This window comes from Eschrichtius robustus, chromosome 11 (assembly GCF_028021215.1).
Source record: "Eschrichtius robustus isolate mEscRob2 chromosome 11, mEscRob2.pri, whole genome shotgun sequence".
Taxonomy (NCBI): domain Eukaryota; kingdom Metazoa; phylum Chordata; class Mammalia; order Artiodactyla; family Eschrichtiidae; genus Eschrichtius; species Eschrichtius robustus.
This window is the reverse complement of record NC_090834.1, coordinates 105,932,994-105,958,480: the sequence shown is the minus strand read 5'-3', so window position 1 is coordinate 105,958,480 and position 25,487 is coordinate 105,932,994. Positions and strand designations below refer to the sequence as shown.

Here is a 25,487-nt window from a genome sequence, read left to right as displayed (position 1 = left end):
TCTTTAATTCTAGCCATTCAGGTGGATGTGTAGTGATAACTTATTTTGATTTTAATTACGTGAAGACTTGTGAAGTTGAACACATTTTCATTGGATTATTGGTTATTTGTATATCTTTTGTACAGTGCCAGAATCTTTTCTGCCCAATTTCTTTTATTGTGTTGTCTGCACTTTTATTGTAGAAATGTAGTTTTAAATATTTCCTGGATACTAGTCCCTCATCAGACACATGTTTTGTAAATACTTTCTCCTAGTCAATGGCTTGCCTATTAGTGGTGTCTTTTAATAAGCAAGTTTTACTTCTGATGAAGTCTAACTCAGCGATCCTTTATTTTATGGCTAGTGCATTCTGTGACTTAAGAAACCTTTGTCTACCTCCAAGTCATGAAGATATTCTCCTACGCTTTCTTCTAAAAGTTTCATGATTTTAGTTTTTAATGTTCCATTTTAAGTTCATTTCTGCATATCATATGCAGTAGGGATTGTGGTAGGCAGAATGCTAAGATGGCCCCGAGACTCTTACTCCTCGGTGTACATGCCTTATATAATACTTCCTCCTACCCCCAAATGTGAGCAGACCCTGTGAATATGATGGGATAGTCACTCTCGTGGTTAAGTTTCAGCTATATAAGATCCTGCAGCAGACTAGAGAGAAATTCTCCTGACAGCTTTGAAGAAGCAAGCTACCGTGTTGTGAGAGGGCCACAAGACCAGGATCTGAGTGCAGCCTCCTGGTGCTGAGCACGAGCCCCGCCCCACCGCCAGCAAGCTAGAAAAGAGGGATCCGGTCGTTCAACCTCCAGGAACTGAATTCTACCAACAATCAGTGAGCTTGGAAGAGAACCCTGAGCCTCAGATGAGATCCCAACCCTGGTTCACACCTGGTGATTTCAGAATCACACTTTATTTCAGTCTGGTGAGATCCAGCTAACCTGTGCCTGGACTCCTGACCCTTGAAAACTGTGAGATAATAAAGTTGTGCTAAGTTGCCAAATTTTTGGCAATGTGGTATTTCTGGATTCTCTGTTTCTTTGATCTACTTCTTGCCTCTTTTGCAAGTTCCACAGTCTTTATTACTGGAGTTTTATAATGTCTTGGACTATTCCAAGCCCTCAATTTTGTCCTTTTTCAAGATTGCTTTGGATTTGCTAGGTCTGTATGCTTCCAAAGAAATTTTAGAATGAGCTTGTCAATTTCTATTGAAAAATTCTTCTAGGACTTTGAACTGTACTGAATCCATAGGTGAATCTGGGTAGGACTGACTTCTTTACGGTATCGAGGTTTCCAATCCATGAACACAGCATGGTTCTCTTCTTAGACAATTCTTGAGCTTCTCTCTGCAGTTCTGTAATTTTCAGTACAGAGGTCTTACACATTTTTTCCTTTTGGTTAAATTTATTCCTATTTTATGCTTTGGTGCTACTGTAAATGGAACTTTAAAACTTTTTAATTTTCTGATTATTTGTTGCTAGTATATAACAAACAAAACTGAGTTTTGTGTATTAACCTAAAATCCTGTAAACTTGCTAAATTAAATTCACTTACTAGTCTTAGTAGTTGCTTTGTATCAACAGATTCCTTAGGATTTTCTATGTACACAATCACGTAATTTGCAAATTAAGACAGCTTAACAACTTCTTTTCCAATAGTCATTCCTTTTATTTCTATTTCTTGTCTTAATTCAAAGGGGAGGACCTCCAGTATGATGCTGAATACAAATGGTGAGGGTGAGCATCTTTGCCTTGTATCCAATGTTACGGGAAAGTGTCCAATATTTTGGCATTAAGCATAATGTCAGCTATAGTTTTCAATAGATATCATTTATTAGACTGAGGAGATTACCTTCTATTCCTAGTTTGCTGAAAATTTTTGTCAGAAAAGGATGTTGAGCTTTTTCAAATACCTTTTCTGTATCTGACAGAGTGCTGGATTTGATTTGCTAACTTGTTTTTTTTGATTTGCTAATATTTTGTGAAGGATTTCTCATCTTATTATGTTCCATAGGGATACTAGTCTATAATTTTCTTTGTAGTATCTTTCTCCAGTTTTGCTATTAATATACACATACTAGTCTATGAGTTGGAAAGTGTTCTCTCCTCCTTTTTCCTTAAATGCTTGAAAAAACTCCCCAGTAAAACCACTGGGCCTCGACTTTTTTTGGTGAGATTTTTAATAATGGATTTAATAGAAATTGTGTTAGCTTTGGTAAATTGTATTTTTCAAGGAATTTGTTTCATCTAAGTTGGCATAAAGTTGTTCATAATATTCTATTGTCCTTTTAATATCTGTAGGATCTGAAATAACCCCCTTTTCATGCTTAATATTGGTAATCTGTATTTGCTTTTTTTTTTTGATCAGTCAAGAAATCAGTTTTGTTAATCTTTTTCAGGAACCAAATTTTGGCTTTGTTAATGTTTTTTATTCTTTTAATTTCTGCTCTTATCTTTATTCTTTCCTTCTACTTCCTTTGGATGTGCTTTGCTTTTTCCAGCTTAAGTTGAAACCTTAGATCATTGAATTTAGATATTTTTCTTTTCTAATACATGCACTTAGAACCATAAATTTCCCTTTCAGCACTACATTCCACAAGTTTGATATATTGTATTTTCACTGTCATTCAGTTTAAAACATTAACATTTTTTTCTCATGATTTCTTCTTTTGAGCTATAGATTATATAAAAGTGACTTGCTTAATTTCCAAATATTTGGGAATTTTCCTAGATATCCTTATTTTCATTGTTTAAAGTTTTTATTTCATTATGGTCTGAGAACGTATTTTGTATGAACTTAATCTTTTAAATTTACTGAGTTGTTTTATGGACTAGCATATTGTCTATACTGGTGAATGTATACCTTGTGCATCTGGAAAAGAATGTGTATTATGCCGCTGTAGGGCACAGTGTTCTGTAAGTATCATGCAGGCCAAAGTCGTTGATTGTGCTGTTCACATCTTTGTGTTTCTGTGTAGTTGGTTTATCAATCGCTGAGAAAGAGGTATTAAAACCAGTAATTATGATTAAAGAACTCCCTACTCCTCCCTTTAATTCTGTCAATTTTTGCTTCATTTATTTTTTTATTTTATTTATTTATTTTATTTATTTATTTTTGGCTGCATTGGGTCTTCATTGCTGTGCACAGGCTTTCTCTAGTTGCGGCAAGCAGGGGCCACTCTTCGCTGTGGTGCATGGGCTTCTCATGGAGGTGGCTTTTCCTATTGCAGAGCACACGCTCTAGGTGCGTGGGCTTCAATAGTTGTGGCACATGGGCTCAGTAGTTGTGGCTCACAGGCTCTAGAGCGCAGGCTCAGTAGTTGTGGCGCGTGGGCTTAGTTGCTCTGCGGCATGTGGGATCTTCCCGGACCAGGGCTTGAACCCATGTCCCCTGCATTGGCAGGTGGATTCTTTTTTTTTTTTTTAATTTTATTTATTTATTTATTTATTTATTTATTTATTTATTTATTTATTTATTTATTTATTTATTTATTTTTGGCTGTGTTGGGTCTTCGTTTCTGTGCGAGGGCTTTCTCTAGTTGTGGCAAGCGGGGGCCACTCTTCATCGCGGTGCGCGGGCCTCTCACTATCACGGCCTCTCTTGTTGCGGAGCACAGGCTCCAGACGCGCAGGCTCAGTAATTGTGGCTCACGGGCCTAGTTTCTCCGCGGCATGTGGGACCTTCCCAGACCAGGGCTCAAACCCGTGTCTCCTGCATTGGCAGGCAGACTCTCAACCACTGCGCCACCAGGGAAGCCCGGCAGGCGGATTCTTAACCACTGCGCCACCAGGGAAGTCCTGCCTCATTTATTTTGAAGCTGTTATTAGGCACATATACATTTATAACTGTCAAGACGTCTTGATATCTTTTATCATGATCACACGTCACTTTTTACTTCTGGTAATACCCTTTGTCTTGTTATGCTTACTTTTGCATGGCATACATTTATATATTTCTTGGTATACCTTTTTCCATCCATTTCCTTTCAACTTGTGTCTTTACATTTAATACATATCTTTTATAGTCAGCATATAAGTAAGTCTTGCATTTTTATGCAGTCTGTCACTCTGATTGTAGTCTTCAGTCCACTAACATAGTGATTGCACCAAGTCTCCCACCTCTTGGGAGACATACACCCTTGACTTTTCAATCTACTTAAAATATTGTACCACTTCATAAAAAATGTAGGAACCCCTGCTATAGTATAGATTCACATACTCTGTCTTTTATTATAAATTGTCATATGAAATAAACATTATAATCTCCGCACACATTATAATTTCTCCTTTAAACAGTCTTACATATATTAAAGAAGAGGAAAAAAATAAGTCTTTTATATTTACTCAGCTATTTACCATTTTCAATGCTCTTCATTCTTTCCTGAAGGTCTAAGTTTCTATCTGGTATCAATTCCCTTCAATCTGAAGAACTTCTTTTACTGTTTCTTGTAGTACAGGTCTTCTAGTGATAGATTCTCTTAGTTTTCTTTTACCTAAAAATGTCTTTATTTTGCCTTCATTCTTGCAAGGCATTTTTGCTGAACAGAGATCCTGGTTGACTTTTTTCCCCGTTTGGCACTTTGAAAGATGTTATTTCACTGTCTTCTGGCATCTGTGGTTAGTGGTAAGAAGCTCTAATTATAATTGTCATTCCTTTATATGTGTCAGTTTTCTCCTTATCTTTCGTTTCAGCAATTTGACTAAGACATACTGGGAAGGAAAGGATTAACTTGGCAGTTCTGGAATGCTCAAACCCTGAACATGCCAAAGAAAGGTCTGTCTTCAGGACTGGCCTTTGCCTGGCTCCTAGGAGATGAACTCTGAGCCCTTGGCATATTCTGGCTGATAAGTGTTTTTGCATACCTGGGGCCTTGGGCCATGCTGTACCAGCATGACCACTTAAGTCTACCTGAACAATATGATTTATGGCAAACACCTGTTCTTGCTCTAGGTGGCTGGGGTCTGAGTAGCTGAGGTCAGTCATGGGGGTACTGCGTGCCACCCTGAACACCCAGGACTGGGTGAGCTTCCCTAGTTGGCAGCACTTTGCACATGCTGTCATGTGTCCTTGATGGGAGAATTAAGAACAGCTCTGTGTGACTCTACTGGACACCTGGAAGCTTGCACCTGGTTCCTCCTGGACTTTATCCCAGGTGTCTTTCCCCTTTGTCAATTCTAATCTGTGTCCTTTTGCTGTATACAGTGAGTATAACAGCTTCTGAATCCTGTGAGTCCTTCTAGCAAATCATTGAGCTTGACAGTGGTCTTGGGAACCTCTGACACATGTACCAAGGTATGGTTTTCTTCATCCTTATCCTAGTAGGTGTTTGCTAAGCTTGTTTAATCAGTAAATATGTTTTTCATACAATTTGCAGGGTTTTTTTCTGCCATTTTATCTTCAAATATGTTCTTCTCCAGCCTCTCACTCTCCTCTCTTCTGGGATTCCAACTATACATGTTAGCTCTTACAATATTGTCCCAAAAGTCCCTGAAGCTTGGTAATATTTTTTTTCTTTCTATTCTTCAGGTTGGGTAGTTTTCTGTTCATCTATCATCGAGTTCACTGACTCTTCTATCATCTCTGTTTTACTGTTAAGGCTACTCAGTGAATTTTAATTTTAGCTGCTGTATTACAGAATTCCACTTTGCTCTTTTTTGTTTCTATTTCTCAGTTGAGATTTCCTTTGTTTTCATTCAGTGCAAGAATATTTTTCTTTACTTCAACTGATCAGTTATAATAGCTGCCTTAAAACCTGTTTCTCAATTCTAACATATGAAGTTCGCTTCTGTTGGCTGTCTTTTTTCTTCAGACTAAGTTATATTTTCCTGGTTTTAAAAATGTTGTGTAGTTATAGATTATATCTTGGACATTGTGAATATTATGCTGTATAGCCTCTGGACTCTGTTATATTCCTCTGGAGAGTACCGATATTTCTGTTTCAGTATGCAATTAAATTTGGCCAGACCCAAACTGCAAACTCTCTGGGCAATCAATACCTCAAATCTTAGTTCAGTTCTTTTATCTTTGTGGTTCAGGGATTAAACAGAAGCTTATATAGAGAGCTTATACTCAGAATTTTAGGCTGTCACTCTCTAGATCTCTCCTTTCCAGGACTCCTCCTTCCCTCACTTTTCAGTGGTCGAATGGCTGTGGCTGACCTGAATTCTGTCCTCTGATAAGTTTTCTATTAAGTTTTAAACCAAGCTGCCAGGTGCCAACTTCAGCCTTCCCCTGGCTAAAAGCAGTAAAAATGGAAAATTAATTTCATGCTATCTCTTCCTGAAAGTGTCAGCCTTTTTTCAGACTCTGTCTGCTTTTGCTCATTTCCCAGTGTTTTCAGGTCTCCCTCACTGCCCCAACAATTTTATCCAGAGGACATAGTTACATGCAGAAAGATCAGGTCCAGTGAAAGCCTACTTGGCCGTATTGCAAGAAAAGTCATCGTGATCTTGTTTTTAAAAATTTACTTCAGAATCACTGTGTGTAGGTATACAGATTCACTTTTAATGATACCAAAGTAGGTATTATTCTGAAAACCTTGTTTTCTAACTTGTTTTTTTCTACTTTAAGCATTCATCATGTAATAAAAACTCTGCTATATTCAATAATATAGTTTTTATTAATAAATTATGAACATTTTCACATAACAGAAGAAACTTCAACTTTGACAGCAAATTGACAGTAACTAGAAAAATAATGCACATACCCAGAAGTGAAACTTATAAGCGGTGGCACAACGACCTTAGAGAAATATGTGCATGTGTGTAAAAACAGGCAAGTACAAGGATGTTAACTTCAGCACTGTCTATAATAGTAAATAATGGAAAATAATCCAAATCTTAATTAAAAGGGAAATAACATAGTAATAAAATGGATTACTACACAGCTGTTAAATAGAATTATACATATCTCAACATGAAAAGAGTCACAAAAACCTAATATTGAATGAAACAAGTTGCATAACAAAAATAATATTAGCAAAGCTTTAAAAGTATAAAACAATACCACACATGCACAAATTTAAAATGTAGTGGAAGGATGTTATCAGCTCCACTGACGGTAGTTACCCTCTGGGCAAGGGGAAGGAGTGGGTCATGTGGTAATCAAAGGGTCCTTTAGTTTGGAAGCAAATATTATCACTAATTAACAATTAATAGAGTTAATTCTAAAATGTAGAAATACAAGTGTATGTCTTTTTGTACTTTTCTATATTTTTCCATTTCTTAAAAAAAAAAAAATGAAACACCAACCTATAACAATTCCAATGGCTATACAGTATTCGACTGCACAAATATAGTAAAAGATACTCAAACAATCTCTAATTGTTAAGATACTGAGATATCTGCCACTATCATAAACAGCCCTACAAAGAACATCTTTGTAGTTGTTTTTGCACATAAATGCTTTTTTTTTTTTTAACTTAGAATACATACCTAGAAACAAAACTGCTAGGTCATTTCTAGTTCTTTGTTATATACTGTCATATATACCATAAAACAGCAAAAGAAAAATAAAATACCATTAATTTTTTCATTGTTTCTTTTGCCTATTTTCCCCAACAACTTTAGGCAGGACATAATTACAGAACTGGTTTTACTTTAGAAAGGAAGACTACTCAGATATACTACTTAGAACTAGACTCTGGTATATTTTGCTATAGTTTATATTTTAAAAGATTTATTCATGAAGACAATTTTAAAAGGTTTTCAATTCTGAAACCTTAAGGAAGACTTTTTAGCTTCTTGGTCTAATTATACTAGTCTTTGTTAATTATCATCTAAAAATATCTACTAATCACAGAATTTGGTCAGTGACAAATATCCTAAACTTCCATACCTTTTTACCTCTCACACTAGATTAAATAACTCAGTTGAGATTTACTGATAATTAGTACACAGTACTTTATTTACTACAGCACTATGAAGCAGGGCAAAATAACTACCACAATATTAACACAGGAAGATGCCAAACCAATCTGGCCAGTTGTCTAAGGTCACACTAAAGCAGGTATTTGCCAGAATTAGACTCTGGATTGTTGCCTAATTTCTACATGCCTCATCATTCAAAAGGATTACCTTTAAGAATTTTGACAACAACTCATGAAGAAAGCTAGACTATACCAGAGTCAGAATCATATTATTGAAATGATATTGATGATCACCTACTTCAACATCCTCACTTTACAACTGAGGTCCCAAAAGGTGATTAATGTAATTGTTTAAAGTCATACTTCTAGGCACTGTAAAGCAACAATAATTCAGCTCTCTTTTATCCAAGTTCAACAATCTTCAATTACTAGAGTATAACAGCTATCCGTAACTGCCATTTCAAATTTTTGAGTTTATAAAAAAGCCTCGATGTTTTCACTGATAATTATTAACAATTCATTCACTAACAAATAATTATCCAGTACCTACTATATGCCAGGTCCTGTACTTGGTGCTAAATGAATATTCACTATATACTAGGCCCTGCATTACCTGCATTTTCACATGTAACCCTCTCACTATTATTATAAAGTAAGCACCATTATTATCTCTATTTTAAGGATTAAAATTTAGTAAAATTAAATAATCTGCCCATGGTCTTCAGTAAGGAAATGTCTTTATAAAAAGTAAACAGTGCCTTTCTGCTGCAGGCACTAAGGGCAGCAGCCATGGCTCTGCAGCAGCCCATGGCTATGGGCTTCAAAGTGACCCAGAACGTGAGCAAGGAAGATGACCCACAGATGCCAGCAGGGCACCTTACCAAGCAAAGCAAGTTAGTGAGGGACAAGCTGTGAGAGGGGTGGGGTTTCACTCCTTACAAGGAGTGCCCTGCAGGAGGAGCTGGGCAGTGTTCTGGATACTATGAGGAGAGGAAAGTGGCTGCTAAGGACTGAGCCCCCCTCCTTACTCTGCATAATAAAACCTTTACAGAAAAAAAAAAAAGGTAAATGGTATAATCTCACTTATAGATTTATCCTAACAAAAATCTCATTTTTGTTTTAAATATTATAACTCTGCATATGATTTCATTTGAAAGAAGCGATCTATTGTTTAAAAAGTTTGGAAAATCACCGAGTCCTACATAGCACCTAACACTGACCATACAGTTAGTGCAGAACTTGGTATCAGATTAGAGGTTGGGGGTCACTTTTGGAGGGTTTTATATATCCTTTTTTTCATTACACTTTCTAAGACACCAGAACAGAGAGCATTTGAAATAATTTAACTGAAGGCCAACCGCTAGGAAAGTAATCACTCAAATAAATAGAAGACAAGGGGAAGGGCTTCTAGTACCATATATTGGGTTTTGGCCTGAAGCACGATAAACAAGGTCCAAAGTAGAAGAATGCATGAGTTCTCTTAAGTATTACTCACAAAGTTGTACTACAATACTGGTTACCTACTTTCAGAGCATAAAATCTCTGTGGTGTAAGATCAAATTAATTAAAAGTTTCATTTACTATCTTCCCAGCAGGGATTCCTTTATCTTTGATTGCTAAATAGATTTTCCAAGGCCCATAGCAAAAAACCCAAGTGCCAAGCAGTGCTGCTATTACGGAGATTTAAAAATAAGCTTTGTAAATAAATAAGAGCCTAGCGATATTCTTAAAAGCAGCCATCTCCCCTAGGGCCAATGTATAAGGAAAGCAGAACCTTGAAAAAACTGGACCATAAAATTTTTTCTTTAGGAGAATATTAATTTTAACAAGTAGTCTACTGCTTTGGAAAATATTTGTATAAGAAAACCAAATCAAAAAAAAAAAAAAAAAAAAGAAAACCAAATCAAGCAACCATTAAAAAAAATCTACCTTTCCCCATTTTACTGTATATTTTTATTCTAGCTATAATTTTGGTGATATAAATCAGAGACTAAAAAAATAGCACTCTAAATAATCTATCATAGCAGAATTAACCACATGCAGTATTTCTAATGTAAACAGTTACCTGAGAATTCTGTCAGAAGTCTTGCTAGGACATCCTTGTTTACCAGTTCAGTCTTGCTAAGGCTGGAAGTGGTATCTACCCTAGTAGCTTCTTTGGTAATAGTGGGCTTCTTGGAAATCCCGAGATCAGATCCAGTCTTGACATCTTTGTGTTCTAGGACATCATAGGATCTCTGTGGCCAAGATTCTGGAGCAAATGTTAAAGTCTGCTTGAGTATTTCTTCGGGAGATTCTACTTTATCCTGTGCAGAAGCGGACTTCTCAACCTTCCTTTCACTCAGTTCTCTCAGTGCTCTGATTGTGAGCTGTTCCTGCTCTAAATCAAGAGATGCCACTGGGGTACCCTGGGTAGGGAAAACATCCAGAAGCTCACTCCTATCTGTTTCTTTGCTTTGTTCACTGTATTTGCCTTCTATGTTTTCAATTTCAGAACCACCTGACTCACTTTCATGTAAAACATCTACCGGAAGAGTTGTTTTAAAGTCCTTAGTTTTCTCTGATGTTGCTTCGAAGGTATTTCCTTCACCTTTACCTACTATTCCTTTCTCTCTGGTTTCTGTAAAGGCTGCTATCAGGTCCTCTGGGGAAGAATCATCTGTATCTTTAACACTTTTTTCATGCAATGACTCCAAATAGGCAGAGGTTGTCACATTTCGTGAGAATTCTGTCTTATCATTAAAAACCTTTGGAGATGCTTCTGAAGGAAGTTTGGGGTTCTCAGCTGCAACAAGCTTTTCAGGAGCAACTACACTCATACTATCTGACTGCTTCACATCTTCTGACGTGACGTTCATATTAGGTACTTGTGAACATGCTGCCTCACCAGCTGGACTCCTTCCAAGAACATCAGGCTGAACTTGTCGTGGCGCAGAGTCACTGATGGACCCGTCAAAGTTTCCAGATGTTTTGTCTTCCCTATTACAATTAAGAATCTCTTTGATTGCTCTTTCATCTGTTTTTACAACAGCACTTGGGATGGAAATAGGTTTTTCAGCCTGAATTTTGTTGCTCTCAAATGAAGTATCTGCTGTGATGTCCTCTATCACCGTGTCATCAGACTCACCAGAACTACCAGCCTCTGTCACCTCTCCCAACACAGAGGTCTGCCAGTTCATTGCACCTTTCAGGTGGCCATCAGGTAAAACCACTTTCACTGTGGCCACTCCAGAACCAAGAGAGACACATTTCTCAAATGGAGATCCAGGTAACTCTGAAAGTGTGTCATCTCTTTTCTGCACATTGCCTCGCACACCTTTGATACTGATTTCCTGTGTAGAGTTGAGATGGTCTGGCATAGCATTTTCCTGTGGGAGAGATGTTTCTGCCCAATCACCTGTTGATTTAGGGATAGTAGTGCTCCCATTAATAGAACATACAGGAATTTTCTGATGAGTGTTACTTTTAAGACTTACAACTGGAATTTCTGAAATATATTCACCCATGTCAGGTCCTGCAGCTTTTGTGATGTAGTCAGATTTATCACTCTGCTGTTTTACTTGGGGAACCAAATCCCAAGTCAATATTTCATTAGTAAAGTTATGCATATCATTTACACATCTAGATACCTCCTCCAATGCTGCAGTTGTGTGTGAAAACTGCCTAGTGAGCAAGGCAGAAGCTGGGGAACGCCCTGTTTCTTTATTTCTCAGTGGAAATACTTTGTCATTAGACTCAGAAATGTCTGCAGGTGATTCTCTATCAGTGTGCACTGCCCAGCTACCAAAATCATTTATGTTTTCCTTATATGCGTCTTTAAATTCTCTGTCAAATGCTGCTTTGTCAATAATTACTTCAAATGGTGATTCAGGGGAATCCTTTTCCATAATACCACCTCCTGAAACTTCAGAGGGGGACAAGGAATACGTACAAATACCTTCTGCTTTATACTGCTCGGTGGGTGGCTTCTGGGCTGTTAGCAAAGTGAATTTGTCATCTGCATCCAAGGCAGTTCTATCGTCCCTACTTGGTACCTCATTTGGGTTCTTGGACTCTTGATCTTTATTTATCTGCTGTTGCATTTGACCAACTTCCTCTGAGAGAAAAGCAGGATGATCTGGGAAACTGTCTGGAATGGAAGGACGGTTACAGTGAACTCCTTCTGCAACAGAAACTGGGGAGTCTGCTATGTCTTTACTGGTCTCCTGAGGCTTTTCCATCTTTTTCACATCTAGAAGAGCCAAGCAGTCTTTTCTTTCTTTGGCTAAAATAGGCTGGCTGCCTAACACTTTGCTTGTTTCTCCATGTAGTATTGTAAGGTCAGTATTATATATTTCAGAAGATGAACAAAAGAAGGAAGTCATAATTTCTGAAGGTGGCTCATCAGAGCAAAGAGAGCTCAATCCCTCTATGGTCAGAATTTCAAAGAAAAAACAATTGTTTACCAGGTACAATTACACATTAGCTAGTCAGGCCAAGCAGCATGCTTTTTATTTTTAAATTCGTATATATACACACAGGATGTATATATACACACACATAAATATATAACAAAACAATGATCAACAGTTATCCTATAAGACATGCATAAAATTGTCAGCAGTGAAACAGAAAAGGCTTATCATGCCACAAATTGCAAAAAACAAAAAATTTTCAAGACAAAATACTTTTCAATTTACTTTTTCCCTTTAATGGTAAAGCATGAAGAAGGGTATAATAAGATGGATAATCTGGGGAAGTGTTTTTCCTTTGGTATTTGGTATAGCTATTCAACAGAAACAATGTAATCCATATAAAACAAACAACTTGATATTATGAAGTACTGATATGCTCTCATCTGTAGGGGGAACAATTCAGGACACGCACCTTCTATAAAACCACTGTTAGAGTATGACAGTCTGAAAAGGAAAAAAAGAAGTGACCAGAGTTCCCCCACCACCACCAGAGATATAGCGGACCCCTCCTAAGCCTAAAAATCAGACTAGAAGTAGTCTATTCCATCCACAGGGAAGATGGGCCCCAGGTACAGATGGCCTCAATGTCTTAAACTAAAGGGCACTGAAAAGGTTGGTCTGTTCCAAAATCTCTTGCACCACCTTGCCAATTCCAACAAAACTGAACTGTGTAAATTGGTTTCCTTTATGAAGAAGAGTAAACTTCAGAAATCCTTTTAAAACAGAAAATACCTCCCTAAAAGCAATACATTAATTAAGTCTTAACAGTTTTTAATAACACAGTAGCCACTGATTTACCACACTGTTTTCCAACTAACCAATCTAGGAAGTTTTTACTGGGGAAAAGCTCAAAACAACTGTCCCAAGGGCAGGCACTATCTTTCTTACACACTGTTGTATCTCTGGAGTTGGAACAAAGTAGGTCTTAAATAAATAGTTCCAAATGAATGAATCAAAGATTCAGCTTGGTCAGATGAGACCTAAGTAGGCTCAGGACAGCAATGCCTTCCTTGAGTGTGAATGAGTAATTGGGAAGATGTGAAAGAGAAAAAGCTTTGGGATTACTTTTACTCAGCTTATGTTCTTTTTCAGTGAGAAGCTGAATAATTACCAGACAAAAGCAAAATTATGATTTATTCAAAACCATTTTATAAAGATGAAAAGAAATAATATCTTATTGCAAGAAATAAAATTCCACTATTATAAAAATGTTTCCAAATGCCAGATAAAGTTCCCCTATTCTAACACATCACTGAAATCTGATGTAATAGGATCTCTGACTTTTAGAACAGTGTAACTGTAATCATCGGAGGCGGGGGGGGGGGGGGGGGGGGGTGGGGGGGGAGGGAAAGTCTTTGTAAATTGAGGAAAAATAAAGTTTGGTGGTACAAACTGTACCAGTGAGACAGAAGTAAGCTGTAATTCATATTTAGTTCTAATGCAGTAAACATGGCTTGCATCTATCACTGTATAGTATGGCTACTCAGCAAGATTGGATTAAGGATAAATGAAGCTCACCACTGTAGGTTAAAATGTTTTAAAAAACCTGAAATTTAAAGAACTATGGCCTACATTTAAATCAGAAATATTCCACAGGGCTTCCCTGGCGGCACAGGGGTTAAGAATCCGCCTGCCAATGCAGGGGACATGGGTTCAAGCCCTGGTCCAGGAAGGTCCCACATGCTGCGGAGCAACTAAGCCCGTGTGCCACAACTACTGAGCCTGCGCTCTACAGCCCGCGAGCCACAACTACTGAACCCATGTGCCACAACTACTGAAGCCCGTGCACCTAGAGCCCATGCTCCACAACAAGAGAAGCCACCGCAATGAGAAGCCTGTGGACCACAACTAAGAGTAGCCCCCGCTCGCCGCAACTGGAGAAAGCCTGCGCGCAGCAACAAAGACCCAACGCGGCCAAAATTTAAAAACAAACAAACAAACAGGAATGGAACCTTGAGGTGAGCAAAACTGACTCCACCTCAGAGGGAAGGCTCAGCTTATGTTTTATAGAGACTGAGATTTCAGAAGATTTAGACCTGTCATTTTACAGAAACAAGTGGACAAAATGAATTAGTAATAATGCATTAGTAATTACTGAGTGCCATTATCACGTGCCTGACACTGTTTTAGAAACTAGATTAAAAGCAATGAACAACACAGAAAAAAATCCTTGCCTTTGTGGAGCTTACAATACAGAGCGGGAGACAGAAAATAAGCAAAATCAATAAGTAAAATGATGATGATGTGGAGGTGGATTCGATGAAATGAAAAAGAAAGCAACCTACATTGAATGCTAGTGAAAGAATGCACACAGTACTACAAACCAAAAAAGCAAGGTAGGGAGTTCCCTGGCAGTCCAGTGGTTAGGACTTGGTGCTTTCACTGCCGTGGGCCCTGGTCAGGCAACTAAGATCCCGCAAGCCACACAGTGCGGCCAAAAAAAAAAAGCATGGTAGAAATGTTTTGCTTTGTCAGGACACAAACTTCTCCGTTTTCTAAGCCTTGTTTCTTTTCTAACTTCCTTGAACTCTTTTTTTTTTTTTTTAAGGATTTTTTTGATGTGGACCATTTAAAAAATCTTTATTGAATTTGTTACAATATTGCTTCTGTTTTATGTTTTGGTTTTTTGGCTGAGAGGTATGTGGGATCTTAGCTCCCCGACAAGGGACTGAACCCGCAACCCCCTGCATTGAAAGGTGAAGTCTTAACCAATGGACCGCCAGGGAAGTCCCTCCTTGAACTCTTAATACTCCAAAGGTTTCGAGTTAGGTATATAATAATCTGAGGTAAAGCTAGAAGATTAGGTTAGAAATCGTATTCTCAGAATAACAAGTTCTGTACTGAATGCCATGACTGCTTGACAGACTTCAAACATTTTACTAAAGATCTGTCAATATGATGTAATTATTATATATACAAAAGAACTATAATCATGTTCCCTAACAATTTTGTGACTTAATACTTGGAGTGGATAGTGTTTTCAGGGCACAGGTTTAGGGGGTAAACATAGAGTATGATGTCGCATTCATTCCTCAGTGATTGTGAGATGCAGATATTAGCTCTCATGATTGTCAATCAAGGTTTCCCACATGTAGCAAAATAAGTTAGCATCTTCATCTTTGTTTTAATTTTAATAATTATCTTGTTTAGAATTTCAGCAAATGGAAAGAAGTTTATTTGGCTAGTTGAAACCCTCACAAACTTGAACAGAGCTGACTTGTACAAAGACAATGGAAAAAACTGGTCTGGAAGTAAGGAACTTATAATGGCATGAAAACATTAAATAAAACAAAGACCAGAATCTAATAAGCCTTTAGAAACTAAGCTCCCATAAGTAAAGACTCTTCCAATTAGTCAGTATGACACTTTAATAGTCATTAGTGTTGTCAAAGTCAGTACCTGGCAAAACAGCAGAAAACTCCAGGGAGTTTGAAGGATGTTAGTTTTTAAAAATACTATATACTGCAAAACTGCCTGATGGAATAACTCTGGATTATCTTACATCTCAGAAAATGTCTACTACCTTTCCTTTTTCAAAACATCCAGTCCTTCACATGCACTACAAGATATTTTCAACATTACTCAAAACAAATGTCTGTCAAAAATCTCCTCATTATGAATATTTTCTAGATTAGTTATTTGCTATAATGCAATTTAATGTGCACACTCATTTTCCAAAAGTCTAATTACTTAAAAATATAGCATTATTCTAATTATACAAGCAAGAGTTACACATCTAATAGATTTGTCAAAAAGGGAATCAATATATGGTAAGAGATGAAAAATGTCATAACCCCGCAACGATCATGAGAATGTTCCCAAATGTATTCAGTACTGAGCTCCTTGCTTACTCAATTTCTTCTTAAACTCTAAATACTCAGAAGTCTCCATTTATGTATATTATCTTAAATAAGACTAGGAATTTAAGCTGGCAGTCATATTCTAAATTTCTAGACCACTCCCAAACCAAAAATTCCTATTAAAAGATGCAAAATCTGGTCTTCCCCGGTGGCGCAGTGGTTAAGAATCCGCCTGCCCACTATTTACAATAGCCAGGTCATGGAAGCAACCTAAATGCCCATCAACAGATGAATGGATAAAGAAGTTGTGGTACATATATACAATGGAATATTACTCAGCCATAAAAAGGAACGAAATTGAGTCATTTGTTGAGACGTGGATGGATCTAGAGACTGTCATACAGAGTGAAGTAAGTCAGAAAGAGAAAAACAAATATCGTATATTAACGCATGTATGTGGAACCTAGAAAAATGGTACAGATGAGCCGGTTTGCAGGGCAGAAGTTGAGACACAGATGTAGAGAACAGACATATGGACACCAAGGGGGGAAAACTGCGGTGGGGTGGGGATGGTGGTGTGCTGAATTGGGTGATTGGGATTGACATGTATACACTGATGTGTATAAAATTGATGACTAATAAGAACCTGCAGTATAAAAAAAAAACCAAACAAAGCAACTTGAAAAAAAAAAAAAAAGAATCCGCCTGCCAATGCAGGGGACATGGGTTCGAGCGCTGGTCCGGGAAGATCCCACATGCCGCGGAGCAACTAAGCCCGTGCGCCACAATTACTGAGCCTGTGCTCTAGAGCCTGTGAGCCACAACTACTGAGCCTGTGTGCCACAACTACTGAAGCCCGCACGCCTAGAGCCCACGCTCTGCAACGAGAGAAGCCACTGCAATGAGAAGCCCGCACACCACAACAAAGAGCACCCCCCGCCCCCCGCTCGCTGCAGCTAGAGAAAGCCCACGCGCAGCAACGAAGACGCAATGCAGCCAAAAAAAAAAACAAAACAAAACCAAACAGATGCAAAATCCTTTCATCACACTTACTAATCGTGTGGCCTTAATCTCAGTTCCTTAATCTTAAAGTTGCTTAATCTCATCTGAAAATTGAAAATTGGGATACTAAAGCACCTAACTTGAGAACTGCTGTGAGGATTAAATGAGTTAATACATGTGAAGTGCTTAGAACAGGATCTGGCACTTAATAAATCTTCAAAAAATGTCCCCAAACACCACATTCTCCAAAAAGTATCTCCTAACATAGAGACTCCAGACCATATGCCTTTTTGTTTGGGGAGAGAAAAAAGGCATAGTGCCAAATCACAACCACCTTCACGTGGTATAAAATAAAGAAAATCCTCATTTAGAGTTTTAGACACTTTCCCTCCAACCAGCCATAAATAAAAGGAAGTAATTTAAAGAGCTTTTATCTACTTCAAAATTTGGGGTGATGCAACTTCTGAATCATCTAGTACAAACCAAATGCCTATGACATTCCAAGAATTGTGCAAAGTACTATGTGGATAAAGACATTTAGTACAACCCAACATATAAAAAATTCTAAGTCAATGCTGAAAGATAAAAGAACTTTTCCTTAACAAAATGTTTCAGCAAATGATCTTTACTATCATCAAAGTATATTTTAGTTCAACGTACAACTAGCTGAACAATTTAACAACCTCGTATAAAAATAGCCCTTGGCACCATCTTTTATAGTCCTTTTCAAACTTTAGAACAACTACTAGTACTTCATGGGCTCTATCTCTCTGACTGAGTAGGATGGAGCTCAGGAATCTGCATGACAAGTTTGCCAGTAATGAACCCTGTTTGGGAACCACAGCTTTACAGCGTTTTATTAGTTTTCGAGGGGTAGAAAAGCCAAGCTGTACTTCAGAACTTTAGCCCTGTAAAAATTCCACGGGCGTAGAGATTGGCACTCTTCACTCTCACTCACCACAGATTCTCTTTGTCCAGGAGCACAACTTACAGGTTAGTAGGGCATGGGGCAGGGGTGATCCTTTTGTGCCTGCTTTAAATACTTCCATATACTAATTTTAAAGTACAGTAACTTGAGGGAATTCCCTGGCGGTCCAGTGGTTAAGACTCGGCACTTTCACTGCCGTGGGCCTGGGTTCCATCCCTGGTCGGGGAACTAAAATCCCACAAGCGTGGCAAAAAACAAACAAAACAAAACAAACAAAAAACACCCTTCTCTTTACTTTGTTTCTTATTCCCCAAACTGTCTTTTAGAAAAAGGTTTAGTACTTTTTTATTCAAGTGTTTTATAACTTAATAATGAAAACACAATGTGATCTAGAAACAAGTAAGCAATAATGAATGTAATATGAGACTTCTTCCTTAAAAGAGTGAATAACTTAGAATTATGCTATACTGGAGTTACCATTTGGTTACTACCCCCCCTCAGGAAATTCATTTCTTTTAACTCAAAGGATACCTGTAACAAGGAAAAAGCATACACATCAGTGAAGAAAGGGTGCCAGCCTATAGTAAACCACTAAGTTACTTTTTCACATACATACTATGCATATTCATACAAGGGAGGCTTGAAATATTCAGGTATAGGTTTTTCTACACTTGAATTTTCTCATGTTCACAAAACAAGAGGGAAAGACAAATTATCGTGCAAAACAGTATCAGCAACTTTCAGCCAAAGCATCAAAATAGGAAGTTAGCCAGCAGACACTTTGCAGCCAAGCTAGATCCTAAACAAAAAGTCTCTTTTGTACAAAGAAAAATGTTTTGCTTTTGTTTAAAAAAAGGCTGTAACTGGCATATTTTTTCTCCTCAACGCTTGCCCCAAAGTTCAGTGCTTAACTTCCTATTCCAGATGCCTACTGCATTACTCAAACTGAACGCAAATATTCATTACTGCAAATGTACTTCCAATTCTACATGGTGGGTAGATCCTCTCTTTCTAATCTTATTTTCACCCACTTTTCTTCCAATGTTTTCTAAAGAAAATTGTAGTATTTTCCAGCCTCCACTTTTTGTCAAAGATTTCCAAAGTAGAAACCAAATTTCAGTTTGATTTTGTGTCTGATGGAGTACATCCCCCAGATGATACTAAATTACATCACTAATAGCAATAATATGGTTAAAATAGTAATTTCTGCCTCTTCTGCTCTCATGATTTTAACATTAACCTCAAAATGACATCTCTAAAAATACCTGTAAACCCTAAAATACAACTAATATATCATCTTTACTGTAGGTAGTGGTTATGCGCATGGACGGTGGAGTCCTAGGTGTGTCACCTACTGCGTGACCTTGAGCAAGTTATTTCACCATTTTAAACCCCAGTTTCCTCAATTAGTAAAAGAGGCAGTACCTTTCCTCCATAAAATTGGCTGTGAGGATTAAATGAGATGATTCACATAAAGTACTGAGCACAGTAAAAGCTCGGGAAAAAAAAAAATTGGCCACATACCACATCTATACCTCTGTTAATATCCTTATTTAACAGTACAGGAAAACATCATTAAAATTTACTCCCCTATTTTGAGATGCCTGGGGATTAAGCTGAAATTAAACTCTGCTTGATGAGAAAAAAGGACTCAATAAGCAAAAGACTGCAAAGCACCTACTCAGGAGTACAACTTATTTAAGAAGGAACTGATTATTCCATTGATATTCTCATCACAAATCTATTCGTTAGTTTTCAAAAAGCTTAATTTACTAGCTTAAGTAGCTGTATACTTCAAGGTAGTACAATTTAATAAAGATTACATAATTTCCTTTTGAAAGATTTAACTGCCCTTTCTTCTCAGTCCAAATTAATGACAACTTTGGGAATTCCCTGGCAGTCCAGTGGTTAGGACTCAGCACTTTCACTGCGGTGGGCCTGGGTTCGATCCCTGGTTGGGGAATTTAAGATTCCACAAGCTGCAAGGTGTGGCCAAAAAAAAAAAAAAGACAACTTTTAGTACATGCATCTCCTTAAAGCCCATTAATGATAAGTATATATTTCAGGGTTAAAAATGTCATTCTTAAATATGAAAATGTCCTATTTAATTACTGCTACATATTGCTTGATATGGTTTAGATATATAAAAGTAAGGCACAATCCTCCAAGGCTAAATGGCTAAGGGATATGGAAGCCAGAGACAGATTAGTTGGGTTAGTGCCAATGATGGACTCAAGGTACCTGCTGGTGACAGTCACTCTGAAAGGCCTGCGGTTGGGTGGAACTGGTCCTAGCTGTTCTCTCCAGGGGTTTTAATCCAGTTAACCAAGTATACCAACAACTTCCTTTCCCTTAGTTTTATTAAGGCAGACTAGAAGCTACCAGACTTGGCTACCTTAGAACACACCTAATCACTTGCCAAGGAGTACCCTCAAAAAACTGAATAGGCTGATCTCTAGACCTGCCAATGAAGTAGAGCACCAACTGGGTTGCTTTTCCATTATGTTTTTTTGCAGGAGAAAATGTTGGTAATAGAGGCTACACTGGAACACCTTCAGGGATATGACATTTTTAAATGCTTCTTTACAATGCAATACCCTTTTAACAATAACACTACCCTGAATCTGCACTGGTCGAAATAACTATTAAGAAAAAGGAAGAATGACAAATCTATTTTCTTTAACAAACTCTCATACTCACTGAAACTGAAGCCTACTTAAACATTTTTAATTACAAAAATCCTCTTTATTTACCTCCATTTTACCTGAGTGTATATGTAATTTCTCCTAACGGGGATTAAAGTAATTTTTTAAACTCTGACACTTATCTTTCTCAACATTCTATACATTAGGTATGTTGTGCTTAGGTTGTACTGTTACACTATTTAGGATATTAATTATTCCCTTTCTGTATGAAAAAAGTGACTATGAAGAATGTATTTTAGAAGATCTGAAATACAACAGAGAAAATAAAATTATTTGTTCTATTTACACTATGATATTTTTACTGATTTATCTTCCAGAGTAGAATAAATGTAACACCTATTTGCCTAAATTATTGAATTTCTCATGAGGAAAAAAAAGAACCCTTAGAAATATAAATCTGGTTGGGTTCCAGATGTCAAGGATCAATTTGTATGTTTGAGTTACTTTCTAACATTCACAAAATATCTTTTAATGTAAACAATTTTTTTAAATTTCAAAGGTCATGATTTGACCCAGAAGATATCCAAATTCACACAATGAGGCACATTATAAAAATGCTGGGGACTCTGAATGTCATCAGTCTGAATTAAAACCAACAAATTATCTATCTATCATGTTTCCTAAGAAGCAGAAACTCTGAAAAACATTTACTATGTTCATTTTATCCCATTTATGGTTTTATTCCTATAAAGTCAAAGTCTTCCCAACAAACCAGCACCCAGACTTTGCATTCCAGCTAGGACAATAAACTCTTTGCACAAGGCTTCTTAGACCTATCGAGTGAGTTTAATTACCTTTTTTCAGATAATGCTTTTCCGCTGACCTATACTCGAGGAGGAGCACAACAGCACAAATGAAACAGCACTTTATTATTAGCGCAAATCAAAGAAGCACACTCTCTCTTCCAGGTTCTTGGCAGTGCTTCCCCTACAAAACATAGAGTTAACGACTCTGATTCCCTTCCTCACTGGCTGACAGATTAAAAACAAACAACCCCTCCAAAACACCACAACTTAATATCTAGGAAAACAAGCCCTGCTTGCCAAAAATTCAACCGACTTGTTCAATGTTCCTAGGCAATTTGGAATTGGCCTACCTCTTGGGACGAATCTCAGATAGGTTCACACTAAAGTATTCTAGCTAGGACACTGTATTAGTTCAGTGGAAACACGCTTTAAAAGTTTTTCCAAATCTACTACCTATCCAAACCAGTTACATAACTGCAAATCTATAGGTCAAATGCATTCTGGACGTGGTGTGTTTTCTGAGCCACAATTCTATCTACTCCAAGTTCTGTGGGCAAGTTTTTAATTTTTAAGAAATACTCAAAACTACACCTAAAGCTTACGCTATGTTAAAGGGTCCACCTAGCCTCATTCTATTTTATTAAGCTTTACGGGAAATCCATTAGAAACTGCTAAATAGAAAGCACTGGCTTGGATTTGGTTTTTATTTTAGGGGATTTGGGGGTAACAGAAAACCTGCGCCTCGTATCCCCAGTTACAGCCTCTTTCTCAACATTTTTCTTTTATTAATGCACACAAAAAATGACAGACTTGCCTTGTGAGGTCGAAAATAGAGATACAGGCTGAGAGGAAGAAACAAAGGAATCTGAAAGAAAATATACAGCGTGAGAATTTGACAACCTCACACAGGAATCTGAACTTTAACTTTCCTTTTTTTTTTTTTGGCCAAGCACCTTAATTTCACTGGGTTTAAGCAAGATGAGAAAACCCAAATCTATAATTCCAATTACTGTTTTCACTCACCTGGCAACAAAACCTTATTTCATTTTCAAGATGCATTTCTAAAAGGTAATCAATTCAATTTTTTGGTCAAATATTCTCACCTGCAAAGGAAGAAAAGAGGAACCCCTAGCATTTTTTTTTTTTTTCCTAGCATTTTTAAACAAGTATAACCTCAAGAAAGATAATGCTCGCCTGCAACTTCATGTGGGAAAGGAAAAACAGGGATCTGTGTACTGATTTTGCTTGTAACCATTTTCAACTTCATTTTGAGGAGTCAGTCACGAATATGAGTACTAAACATTATAGTTGGCAAACATGTAAAATTGACCCTGAATACTTTTAATGATTAAATACTTTTAATCACAATTAATCCACTGGGAAAATAGGACCAACATGAGAAATCTTCCATATCTTAAATTACACTTCTCTAAATTTGGCAACATATATCAAAATTTTAAATGCATAAACTTTCTCTGACACCTCCTGCACATATTCTTTAACTTGGCAGATATATTTGCATACATGTACAAAGACATGTATATAAGGATATTCATAAGAGCACTGGTTATAAATCTAGGAATAATCTAAACGGCCATCAATAGACGTCTACTTATATAGTTACATCCAAATAATGGAATACTTGCTGCTATGAAAAAGAATGAGGTACAGCTATATATGTTGATATATTAAATTAAAAACCAAAGTACTGGGGATTTCCCTGGTGGCTCAGTGGTTGAGAATCTGCCTGCCAATGCAGGGGACACGGGTTCGAGCCCTGTTCTGGGAGGATCCCGCATGCCGCGGAGCAACTGGGCCCGTGAGCCACAACTACTGGGCCTGCGTGTCTGGAGCTTGTGCTCCGCAACAAGAGAGGCCGCGATAGTGAGAGGCCCGCGCACCGCGATGAGGAGTGGCCCACGCTCGCCGCAACTAGAGAAAGCCCTCGCACAGAAACGAAGACCCAACACAGCCATAAATAAATAAATTAATTAAAAACAAAAAAACCCCAAAGTACTTTAGTGCATACCGTGTGCCTCCATTTGTTAACTGGCAACAAAAGGGACTTTGAGGTCTGGGGCAGGAGGGAGATTTGCTTTTCACTACAACCTTTGGCCTTAAAAGAAAAATAATCAAACAGAATATAAATTGCCATTGGTAAAAATGGAAAAAAAATTAAAACAGCACGTGAAAAACAAAACCCTCCAAAAGTGCCCCTAAATATACTGATCTTCACTTAACGTCTTTTTTCTTGCAATTATAAAAATGTTTTCACAAATATTAGAAATACACTTAAAATGAGGAGATTGCTTTAAAGGACTGGGCCATCACTATATCTGTAAGTACTAATCTAAATACAACACAGGGAATATAGCCTATATTTTATAGTAACTATAAATGGAGTATAACCTGTAAAAATTGTGAACCACTGCATTGTGCATCTGTAATGTACATAATATTGAACATCAACTATACTTCAGTTAAAAAAAGCAAACTATTTAGTCAACAGACATGGAACATGTTAACACCAAGGCAGAATTTAGTGGACAAGAGGCAGTAATTCAGTAACTCAAGACCAGAATTTTAAAATTCACTACTTTTTAATTATCCTAAAATGAAGCATCACATTTACTCCTACAAATGAAAAACAGTTCGCCTTTCCTTGTTAAAGCAAGCATTTCTATCTATTTCTTTAATGTTTCCAGATGGGTTCATCTCTTTTCTTTTAAATTTATTTATTTATTTATGGCTGCATTGGGTCTTCGTTGCTGTGCGCGGGCTTTCTCTAGTTGCGGTGAGAGGGCTACTCTTTGTTGTGGCGCGCGGGCTTCTCACTGCAGTGGCTTCTCTTGTTGAAGAGCACGGGCTCTAGGCACTCGGGCTTCAGTAGTTGTGGCACACGGGCTCTAGAGCGCAGGCTCCGTAGTTGTGGCGCACGGGGCTTAGTTGCTCCGCGGCATGTGGGATCTTCCCGGACCAGGGCTCGAACCCGTCTCCCCTGCATTGGCAGGCGGATTCTTAACCACTGCGCCACCAGGGAAGCCCCCCAGATGGGTTCACTTCTGTATGCAATTATCTGCAACATTAAATCTCTGCCAACTGAACAAATCTGAAAATCCAAATGCTAATAAATAAGCCTGATGACAAAAAAGATCCTATGAACTTTTCATCTCCACCCGACACCCCTCCTAATGGAAAATTTCGACATACAAAGTTTTATGCAATAGCATCTATTTTGATACAGAACACAGATAACCAGTAGTAGTTTGCAACAATATTGCATGAGGTCTTCTAACTTACAAAACCATGTTGTATTCATATGCCATATTTATGCTACAGGCAACTGAACCCAAAAAAGGCAACCTTAATGCTCAAATACTACTAATTAAATCAAACGTTATCTTCAAGTAGCTAGGTCTAGGCACTGTATTAGCACAGAGATGATGGTTGTGCACAAGCAACTGAAAAAGACAAACCAGTAAAACTGTACGCATTATGGGAATGCAGCAGAGGCAGAAGAGATGTTCATCAGGTGAACAAGACAGGGGAAGGCATTCTGGAGAGAAGGAACAACTGATCAGATTCCAAATGGCTTTAAATGTCATGTAATGAAATTTAGATTATATTATGTATAATGAGGCATCACTGAAGGTAAGCGATTCACAGTATCACATGTATTTTAAAGAGAACTCTGGCAGCAAGGTAGAGTATGGACTTAAATGAAAAGCTACTACATAATCTTGGCAAGACATGAGGGCTTAACTAAGGCAGTGAGGATGGGAATAAGGGGATAGATACGACAGGACAGAATGGCCTGGACTTGGTCATTGGATGTTGGAGACTGGAGAAGCAAAAATCAAAGGACTGAAGGACTACATGAAATGCCACTTGGTTGGGGAATGAAACAGAGAAGAAATTCTTTATATTAATTTCCACTAAAAAATAAGTTGTCTAAGGCATATCAAAGAGGAAACTGTTTACCAATATAAATAGG

At 37.6% G+C, this 25,487-nt stretch overlaps 1 protein-coding gene across 2 annotated transcripts in view; it reads right to left on the bottom strand.

Annotated features, from left to right (window-relative positions):
• Positions 1-25,487, bottom strand: part of RTN3 (reticulon 3) — a 54,184-nt gene that overhangs the window by 22,005 nt on the left and 6,692 nt on the right. The window contains exons 2-3 of one of the 2 annotated variants that reach the window (XM_068556229.1): positions 22,308-22,358; positions 9,924-12,266 (exon numbers count right to left, since the gene is read on the bottom strand). The exons of the other annotated variant lie outside the window; for it this stretch is intronic. Coding sequence (XP_068412330.1) covers positions 9,924-12,266; positions 22,308-22,358 — 2,394 coding nt within the window. The remainder of the gene's footprint in view (positions 1-9,923; positions 12,267-22,307; positions 22,359-25,487) is intronic. 2 annotated transcript variants of the gene reach the window in all.